Genomic DNA, 10594 nt, shown 5'->3' with positions numbered 1-10594 from the left:
GGGAGGGGTTTGGAACGGGAGCCACATGAAGAGAGACTAAAAAGACTAGGACTTTTCAGCTTAGAAAAGAAGAGACTAAGGGGGGATATGGTACAGGGCTATAAAATCATGACAGAAATGGAGAAAGTGAACAACAGCAGCAGATATAGGGCAGGGCAAGTGGGATTGCTGCCCTGGACCCCGCATTTCAATAGGCCCCGCGCCAGTGCCAGGGACGGACTGGCCTGGTGGGATACCAGGAATTTCCATGGGGGCTGTCCGCCAAAGGGCCGGCTGGCAGCTGCTGGAGGAGGAGGGGGATTGTGATGGAGTGCGACAGCCCCACCTTTAAATTCCCCGGCACCAGTCAGTACGGGCCATGTGAGGCCGAAGGAGCGCATGCGAGGAGTAACAGTAGAGATCCTAATTCGAACTACCTACTCCGTGCCGCATGTAGCCGCGGGTACGGAGTTCGGACTAAGGGGGATTTAAAAATGGCGGCACCCGGGAACATGCAAATGAAGCCCGGGATGTTTAAATCCCGGGCTTCATTTGCAACCCCGGTTGCCTACCTAGCTCGAACTAATGAGCTAGTGTAGACATACCCTTAAAGACTAACAAAACATATAGGATATGTCTAGATTATATGCTTCTGCCAACAGAGGCATGTAAAATAGGCTACCCGACACAGTCAATGAAGCAGGGATTTAAATATCCCCAGCTTCATTAAAATAAAAATGGCCACCACACTGTGCCAGCTCAGCTGATGGTCAGCACAGTGCGTGAGTCAAGATGTGGATCGGTCGACAAGGGAAGTCTTTGTCTACTGCTCCTGTAAACCTCGTTTCACAAGGCCGGGAGGGGGTCAGGAGGAGCGGGGCTGGCCGGGAGAGATTGAGGGAAGGAACTGGCCAGCGGGAAGCAGGGCTGGCTGGGAGAGGGTTAGGGGGGAGCAGGGCTGGCCAGGAGGGAACCGGCTGCCAGGGAGCAAGGCCGGCCAGGAGGGGAGCAGGAGTGGGGGGAACTAGCCGGAGGAGAGTGGGGCTGGCCCGGGTACACACAGATATTGGGGTGCTGCCCGTTCCATGCACGGTCCCGGTGGGGCGCATGGGTGAGTCTGGTCCCAGGGATTCCATCCCACCCTAGCCCTGCCCCCCTCCTCTCTACTGTGTAGATGCGGACTGTGTAGTTGCGTACACAGTATGAGCGTGTCTACCAGCCAGGCAGTATGCAACTACGTATCAATACTCAAGATAGTAATACAAACTTAATTAGAAAATTCTGGACATTTATATGTCCGATATTTTCTCACTGAATATAAATGTACATAACTCAAAGGTGCTTTGAGCAAATTACTTCATGTATCCTACCAATCTTCATGTATCCTACCAATGATCCAGATATGTCATTATTCCCTTTTATTTGGCTCTGGTAAGGCCACATCTGGAGTATTGTGTCCAGTTCTGGGCCCCCCACTACAAAAAGGATGTGGATGCATTGGAGAGGGTCCAGTGGAGGGCAACCAAAATGATTAGGGGGCTGGAGCACATGACCTATGAGGAAAGGCTGAGGGAGTTGGGTCTGTTTAGTCTGCAGAAGTGAAGAGTGAGGGGGGATTTGATAGCAGCCTTCAACTTCCTGAAGGGAGGTTCCAAAGAGGATGGAGAGAGGCTGTTCTCGGTAATGACAGATGGTAGAACAAGGAGCAATGGTCTCAAGTTGTGGGGGGAGAGGTCCAGGTTGGATATTAGGAAAAACTATTTCACTAGGAGAGTGGTGAGGCACTGGAATGGGTTCCCTAGGGAAGTAGTGGAGTCTCCATCCCTAGAGGTGTTTAAGTCTCAGTTTGAAAAAGCCCTTGCTGGGTTGATTTAGTTGGGATTGGTCCTGCCTAGAGCAGGGGGCTGGACGTGATGATCTTCTGAGGGCTCTTCCAGTTCTATGATTCTATGATACTATGATAATCTTCATGCCTTAATCCACCAGTTCTGTTCATCTTATATTGGTGCAGGTAGCAATCTTGTGTGTATAGTTAGACATCTGGAGTAGAGAATGTTTCATGGGTTTTAAATGGGTGAAGGAAAGTCGCCAAAGGAGGCCTCAGGGTCTGGGCACTTATATTCAAATAGCCTTTTGTCCTTAAGGCTTAGCAGTGGTTGGTGGGGAGCAGCCAGGTGACTCCCCATTCAATAAGGGGATTTTTTTTTAAAGAATAGGAAGGTCAGAGCCTTTGGGCTGTCTGGGCACTCCCATGGAGGGAGAAGTAAAGATGTCAGGGTGAGGGACAGCCCTGGTTTGGAAGGCTTTGCTAGAAAAGAGAGAGTTTTAGGGTGAGTTTGCAAGGAGTTTGTGTACCAAGGTTTCAGTGTTAGAATTAGGCAAGCGTTTTCTGTTACTTTTCATTTGTAATCTACTTTGCTGCGCCTCTTCTCACTTGTAACCACTGAAATCCTACTGCTTGTACTAATAAAATCACTTTTACTTACTGCCAAGCCCAATGTAAATAATTTTTACCTGGAGGGGCAACCAGTGAGTACGTTCTCCCTTTCATTGCGAAAAGGGGCTTACCCAGATAATTCATCAGGATTTGATCCCCTTTGGGAAGTGGTATCCCAGGAACTGGGGCCCTAAACTGCCCTCTCCTTGGACCTGAAGAGGTTCAGTGTCTGTACTGCGTTTTGGGAGAACAGGGATCTCAGCTTGGTGCCTTGGCTGGGGGAGACTAGCAAAGCTGACCCAACAGGACCAAGCAGTAAGAAGCCCCAGGGTATGTCTACACTACCCTCCTAGTTCGAACTAGGAGGGTAATGTATGCATACCGCACTTGCTAATGAAGCCCGGGATTTGAATTTCCCGGGCTTCATTAGCATAAGCGGGGAGCCGCCATTTTTAAATCCCCGCTGCTTCGAACCCCGTGTAGCGCGGCTACACGGGGCTCGAACTAGGTAGTTCGGACTAGGGTGCCTATTCCGAACTACCGGTACACCTCGTTTCACGAGGAGTACCGGTAGTTCGGAATAGGACCCTAGTCCGAACTACCTAGTTCGAGCCCCGTGTAGCCGCGCTACACGGGGTTCGAAGCAGCGGGGATTTAAAAATGGCGGCTCCCCGCTTATGCTAATGAAGCCCGGGAAATTCAAATCCCGGGCTTCATTAGCAAGTGCGGTATGCATACATTACCCCGCTAGTTCGAACTAGCGGGGTAGTGTAGACATACCCCCAGAGAGCAGGAAGTGGAGTAGCAGGGGCCTTGTCAACACCCCAGGAATCACCCCAAGGGATCTACTATGACCTCACCCCATCACAGTCATATTAGGGTGCATTAGGAGAAGCATTGCCATCAGATCTAGAGAAGTGATTATTCCCCTGTATTCTGCACTGGTGAGACCACATCTGGGCTGCCCATTACAAAAAGGATGCGGACACATTGAAGAGGGTCCAGTAGAGGGCACCAAAATGATGAGGGGGCTGGAGCACATGACCTATAAGGAGAGGCTGAGGGATTGATGCTTATTTAGTCTGCAGAAGAGAAGAGCGAGGGGGAATTTGGTAGCAGTCTGTAACTACCTGAAGGGAGGTTCCAAAGAGGATGGAGAGAAGCTGTTCTCAGTGGTGATACATGGCAGAACAAGTCGGGGAGGTCTAGGTTGGATATTCAGAAAAACTATTTCCCTAGGAAGGTGGGGAAGCATTGGCAGGGGTTATCTAGGGAGGTGGTGGAATCTCCATCCCTAGAAGTTTTTAAGTTCTGGCTTTACAAAGCCCTGGCTGGGTTGATTTAGTTGGGATTGGTCCGGCCTTGGGCAGGGGGCTGGACTCGATGACTCCTGAGGTCTCTTCCAGCCCTATGATTCTACAATCCAATGATGTGATAGTACCTGAAAGATATTTAAATTACTTTCACTGGTGGACTGAACCAAGATGAACCAGAACAACAGGATGAACCTGGAACAGGGTTGCTTCTCAATAAACTTTACAGAAAAGAGATAAAATGGAGATAGCTGAGTACTGCTCTGTTTTGGCATAGCCAAATCAAAAGGTCTGAAAACTAAAAGAAAATGCTATTGGAAACCAAATTAACTATAGACCTTCTGGCTGTGTCTAGACTGGCCAGTTTTTCCACAAAATCCTCTGATTTTGTGGAAAAACTTGCCAGCTGTCTACACTGGCCGCTTGAATTTCCACAAGAACACTGACGATCTCATGTAAAATCGTCAGTGTTCTTGCGGAAATACTGTGCTGCTCCCATTCGGGCAAAAGTCTTTTTCTGAAACTATTGCACAAAAGGGCTTGTGTAGACAGCACAGTAGTGTTTTTTGCAAAAAAGCGCAGATCGCGAAAATGGCGATCGGGGCTTTTTTGCGGAAAACCGCGTCTAGATTGGCCACAGACGCTTTTCCGCAAAAAGTGCTTTTGCGGAAAAGCATCCTGCCAATCTAGACATGCTTTTCCGAAAATGCTTTTAATGGAAAACTTTTCTGTTAAAAGCATATTCGGAAAATCATGCCAGTGTAGACGTAGCCTCTTTGTTTAAACATATCACAGAAACAAATTACACTTGATAAAATTCCCATTTTAAAAACATGTATTAAAAATGGGAAAAAATGACTCCCTTTTTGTAATACATACAAAAAATTAACTTCATAAAAACAGCACTGTGTTTTTGAAAAATGCAATCATTTAAATAAAGCATGTACTTTTCCCCTTTATTAAAAAAAAATAAGTACCTGAGAAATGTTGAACACATCTGCTAGTACCCTCTAATATCTTGGTTTTTTTTTTCTCATTTCAGCAACAAAAGTTCAGAACTCCTCGGATCTGCCCAGTGCATTATGTCAGTTGTCAATGACACCAAATTCACACACACCATGTTCTTTCTCAGCGGGATACCTGGTCAGGAAGACGTCCGTGTCTGGCTCTCTGTGCCCTTCTGTATAATGTATGTTATTTCTGTAGCAGGAAATTCAGTTATTCTGTTCATTATAAAAACAGATGAAAGCCTTCATGAGCCCATGTACATTTTCCTTTCCATGTTGGCCATCACAGACCTTGGCATATCGATATCCACCATACCGACAATCCTCGGTGTATTCCTCTTTAACTCAAGAGAGATCAGTATCAATGCCTGTTTTGCCCAGCAGTTCTTCATCCATTTTCTTCAGAGCACTGAATCTGCAGTGCTCCTGTTAATGGCCTTTGACCGCTTCATTGCGATCCGTAACCCCTTGAGATATGCTTCCATCTTAACCCTGCCCAGAATAGCCAAGATGGGTCTGGTGTTTTTTCTAAGAGGGGTGGTCGTAATATTCCCACTCCCCTTTCTCCTGCAATGGTTCCAATACTGTCGAGCCAACGTCCTCTCCCATTCCTACTGCCTGCACCAGGACGTTATGAAGTTGGCTTGTTCGGACATCAGTGTCAACAGCATCTACGGCTTGTTTACTAAACTCTTAACTATGGGGCTGGACTCGTTTCTCATCTTCCTCTCCTACATGATGATCCTCAAAACGGTGCTGCACATCGCATCCCGCATGGAGTGCCTCCGGGCCCTGAACACCTGCGTCTCCCACCTCTGCGCCGTCCTGCTCTTTTATACCCCAGAGATCAGCCTGTCTGTCATGCACAGATTCGGGAAGGGCTCCTCTCCCTTGCTTCAGATTCTCCTGGGCTACGTCTCCCTGCTGGTCCCGCCCCTGATGAACCCCATTGTGTACAGCGTGAAAAGCAAACACCTGCGGGTGAGGATCATCAGGGTGTTCATCAAGTGAAGGGACAGCTCGTCCCAATTCCAGTGCTGGTGACATGGGAGATAAAACGCACAAGCCATTTCCCTCAAGGCCCTCTGAGACAACATGAGCTACTGACGTCCACTTTGTAGAGAGGGACTGGGGAGGGCACTGAGAGAAATAGACCAGGGCAAGAAGCAGCATTTACAAAGTGACTGTGTTTGTGGAGTGTCAGTAGACTGCTGGGATGCGGGTCCTTATAGAGCTGTATCTGTGGCTATTGCAACCTCAACATTTTTGTCAATAAAGAAAGTATAGGGAAGGGAGGTGGCTGCTGTTTCCCATGACACCCGGCCTGTCACTGTCTTTTTTCGGGTGTATCATCCATGGGCCATGAGATAACCACAGAGCTGTTCTGCAGTCACAGTCCTGACCCTTCCTGACCTCTCTGGGTGCTGTGTGACCCATGGGATTGCAAAAGGTTAGCAGGGCCATGGTTGAGGAGTGAATGATCAGAGAAGACAGTTATCAAGTTATCCATGTCACCCATTCACAGTTTCTGGAAAACAGATGCCAGAGACACCATCCTCACCCACCCCGGCTAAAAATCAATTGATGGAACAATCCTTTGTGAATGTATCTAGTTCTTTTTGCAATACTGTTTTAATGTTGGCCTTAACGGCTTCCTCTGTCAAGGTGGTCCACAGTTTGACTATGGGTTGGGTGAAGAAATACATACATTTTTTTACACCTGTGGTCTACCAGTGTTGTTGACTACCCCTATTTCTTGTGGGGAGCTGGAAGCAGAGTGTAGGGGGAATTCTGCCGAAAATAACATCAGACAATCACAAAACAGGGATTGACACCCACTTCTGAATGGTTTTGGATGGACTAAATGAGCACAAGAGTGCCATGGCTACGAAATGTAATATATAATAATGGGGTGAAATCGTAAATACACTAGCCTATAGCTGAAGGACCCCCTGAACTGAGGCGGAGAAAGAAATACAAACAAGAAAGAGGAGAAATGCAATTTGAATATGCATTGTCAGCATAACATAAGATAACAGTGACATCTTGAGGCTGTAGGAAACAGAAGTATAGGCTCTGGGGAGGCCTACTCTAATCATTTTAAAATCTCTGGGCTTGATCTTGGGACAAGAGTTTGTCAACCTTCAAAGTGATAGCTGGGAATTTTGATTCCGAATCTATATTGGGCTAACCTGCCTCAGCCCTGACCTACTGCGCGGGGAAATTGTACAGGTAAATGTGTTAAGGACTGCTAAGTGCTCAGGTGTTATAATAATTGCAGTCTCAGCTAAGGGTGTCTACACCACAGAGTTTTGTCAGAAAATCGGCCATTTTTCCATCAAAACTTGAGGAACATCCACACAGCAATTGCGTTCTTCCACAAGAAAATTGAAAGAGCAGAGGGGTTTTTCCAGCATTGGTATTTCTCTTTCTGCAAGGAAGAAGCCTTTTTCTGAAAGAGCTCTTTTGCAAAAAGGCATGTGTGGCTGGGGAAGAGGGAGTTCTTTTGGAAGAAGAGGAAAGAAGAAAAAGCACAGGTGCCCTGGTGGCCGTTCTGTCTATAGCAATCACAGCTTCCTTCTGAGATAGTGTCTATTCAGTCTGGATGCTCACTTTTGAAAAAGCATGTTGCTTTTTTGATTAACGTTTGCAGTGTGGACGCTCTCTTGTGCAAGAAGTTTTTTCAGAAAATCTCGTCCGAAAAAAGCTTCTTGTGCAAGAAGCCTGTAGTCTAGACGTAACCTAAGTGTCTTAGAGAGAATTCAGCTCTGAAAGTGTCATTAGCAAAATGTAGGGCCCTGGGTGGAGATCCTGATTAGGCCTGTCTGTACAAAATCAGTTTGACAGCCCAGACTTCTGTTGGGAAAACAACACAGCAGCACACCAATAGAGCAGTATGTTTTTGGAATGTACTGGAGTCCATTTTTAATTCTAGACGCTGGAGAAAGCTACTGGGGGGTGAGGTTTGTTGTTTTAGATTTGGTTTCAACAAAGAGGGAGAAACAGGTTGAGCATCTGAGAGTGAAAGGCAGCATGGGTGAAAGCGCTCGTAGAAAGCGAGAACTCATGCTGCTAAGGAACAGTAGAAGGGAGAACCACAAAATAAAGTCAGTGGCTTTCCAGGAAAGCAGAGTTTAGCAAACTCAGAGAGTCGGGTAAGCGAGTCTAAGAGGAAAAACAATTGAGGACATTTTGTAATTTTTGCAAACAGAAATTATTAAGGGCACAAAAGCAAACTATCCCACTGCCTGGAAAAAAAGGAAGTAAGGTAAGAGACCACCCTGGCTTAACCAGAAGATATATACATCAAAATGGAGTCCTACAAAAAGTCCTTAAACTGGGTTAAGTTCAAAGGATGAACATAAACCAATAACACAAGAATGGAGGGACAACTTAGAAAGAATCATAGAACTGGAAGAGCCCTCAGAATATCATCATGTCCAGCCCCCTGCTCTAGGCAGGACCAATCCCAACTAAATCAACCCAGCCAGGGCTTTTTCAAACTGAGACTTAAACACCTCTAGGGATGGAGACTCCACTACTTCCCTAGGGAACCCATTCCAGTGCTTCACCACCCTCCTAGTGAAATAGTTTTTCCTAATATCCAACCTGAACCTCTCCCCCACAACTTGAGACCATTGCTCCTTGTTCTACCATCTGTCACTACTGAGAACAGCCTCTCTCCATCCTCTTTGGAACCTCCCTTCAGGAAGTTGAAGGCTGCTATCAAATCCCCCCTCACTCTTTGCTTCTGCAGACTAAACAGACCCAACTCCCTCAGCCTCTCCTCGTAGGTCATCTGCTCCAGCCCCCTAATCATTTTGGTTTAAGGCCAAGGGACTGAAGAACAGATGAAACTAGCTAGAGCAGGGATAGGCAAAAGAGACCCCATGGGCCAGATCCGGCCTGCCAAGCGGGTTGATCCGACCTGCGAAGCCACTGCCAACCCTCCGCCCCAAAGCCAATTAGGGCCTAGGGATGGGGGAAGCGCGTGAATTGTCCTCCGCCTTGCCAGGAGCACGTGGCACTTTGAAGTGCCGCATGCTCCTGTCAGGATGCAGGGAAGTTTAACGTGCTCCCCCATCCCGGGGCCCTGATTGGTCTGGGGGTGGGGTCAGCATGCAAAGCTTCCTTTTGCCCTGCCAGGAGTATGGGTGCTTAGGGGGAAGAGGGAGCAAAGGGGCTTCCCCACCCCCAGACCAATTATGGTCTGGGGGTGGGGAATCCTGGAAGTATCCTGGCCCCACCCCTTCTGGTGTGGTCCTTTTTGAAGTGGCCCCTGGCAAAAATGTATTGCCCACCCCTGAGCTAGAGACACAAAGGGTAACAAGAAAACATTCCTCAAATACAAGAGCAAAGGAGAGTGTAGGCTTGTTACTCAACGAAGAGGGAAAAACAGTAATAGAAGACGTAGAAATGACAGAGTTGCTTGTTGACTTCTTTGTTTTACTTTTCACCAAGAAGGTTGGTGGCTAATCGACGCCTAATATAGAGAATGCCAGTGAAAATGGGGTAAGATCAGAAGCAAAAATAGGGAAAGAAGAAGTGAAAAATTAATTGTCAAAGTCATGGGATGTGGGGGAAATTGCAAAAGACCGGAAGAGAACAATTGCAGGGTATAAAGGAAAATAACGACAACCCAGGGAATTCCAGAGCAGTCAGTTTAATTCTGTACCAGGAAAGATAATGGAACCAATATCTAGAAGACAATAAGGTGGAAAGCAACAGTCAGCATGGATTGGTCAAGAACAAATCATGTCAAAGCAACCAGACTCATTTCTTCGCCAGGGCACATCTTGCAGATAGAGAGGAAGAAATGTTTATGCATAGCTGCATGTTAGTAAGGCCTTTAATATAATCTCTCTTGACCTTCTCACTAAGAAACTAGGGATACACAACATACATGGAGTGACTATGAGGGGGGTCCATAACTGGTGTGATAACCATTCCCAGGGAGGCTATCAATGGTTCACAGTCATGCTGGAGGGCATAAGAGGTGGGGTTCTGCAGGGATCAGTTTTGGGTCTTCCTCAGTCATTTAGTTGATGTCATGGAGAGTACACTTGTCATGTCTGTGAGTGATACCGCCCTGGGAGGGGTTACAAGTATTCTGGAGGAGAGGATGTTAGTTCAAAATGATTAGGAAAACTGAAGAAAAGGTCTGAGGGAAATAGGATGAAGTTCAACGAAGACAAATGCAAAGTGCTCCCTGTAGGAAGGAACAATCAATGGCACATCTGCAAACTAGGAAACGGGCCGGCCTGCAGACTGGAGAAGGTGGCAAGGAGACAAAAGGGGGACAAAAGGGACAGTTGAGCCAGAGCCCGGAAATTCCAAGGGACCCAGGTCTTGAGGTGATGGCACAGCAAGATTACAGCTGCAATAATGACCCTGGCATTACGCCCCCAAGGGAGCCATGTGAGTAATCACGACAAGAATAGTCCAGATTCCAGGAACCGAGCACACAGCAGGGCTTGGTGTAGGTTAATAGCATCCCCACATATCCCTGTTGGGTTTGCTGTTTGGAAATGGCAGCTTCTCATTAGCTGTGACGGGGTTAAAGCTGGTGCACATGAAGCCAAGCAGCTGAGGTTCCCTGATGGCCAAGTGGCCCCAAGGAAAGGTACAAACATGCTGCATAAAGGCAGTTGCCTCCCTAGCTGAACACAGACTGCCTGCTGCCCGTGCAACCTCTCTGATGACTCCATGTCCTTTACAGTGAAGCTGTCTGGTGCCAGCGGCTCCCTTCTAGCAGGAACTGGGTACGTTGTCAGGTTTCACTGTCGGTAACATGCCAAGTGCAGGGCAAAGGCTGCAGGCTGTTTGCATGGGCAGCTGTTCTGTGCCACAGCAGAGGA

General features: G+C 47.4%; 1 protein-coding gene across 1 annotated transcript; it reads left to right on the top strand.

The window, feature by feature from the left end:
• The first annotated feature begins 4811 nt into the window (after window positions 1-4811).
• On the top strand, window positions 4812-5747 carry LOC102448294 (olfactory receptor 51G2-like). The gene has a single exon (XM_006113153.4). The coding sequence runs from the start codon at window positions 4812-4814 to the stop codon at window positions 5745-5747; it is 936 nt and encodes a 311-aa protein (XP_006113215.4).
• The last annotated feature ends 4847 nt before the right edge of the window (window positions 5748-10594 follow it).

Source organism: Pelodiscus sinensis, chromosome 1 (assembly GCF_052426305.1).
Source record: "Pelodiscus sinensis isolate ZL-2025 chromosome 1, ASM5242630v1, whole genome shotgun sequence".
NCBI lineage: Eukaryota > Metazoa > Chordata > Testudines > Trionychidae > Pelodiscus > Pelodiscus sinensis.
The sequence above is the reverse complement of the archived record's forward strand: the minus strand, read 5'-3'. Positions and strand labels throughout refer to the sequence as shown.

What these genes read in the sequence shown, in the direction of transcription:
- LOC102448294 (XM_006113153.4), top strand. Translation starts at nt 4,812, where the DNA reads ATGTCAGTTGTCAATGACACCAAATTCACACACACCATGTTCTTTCTC.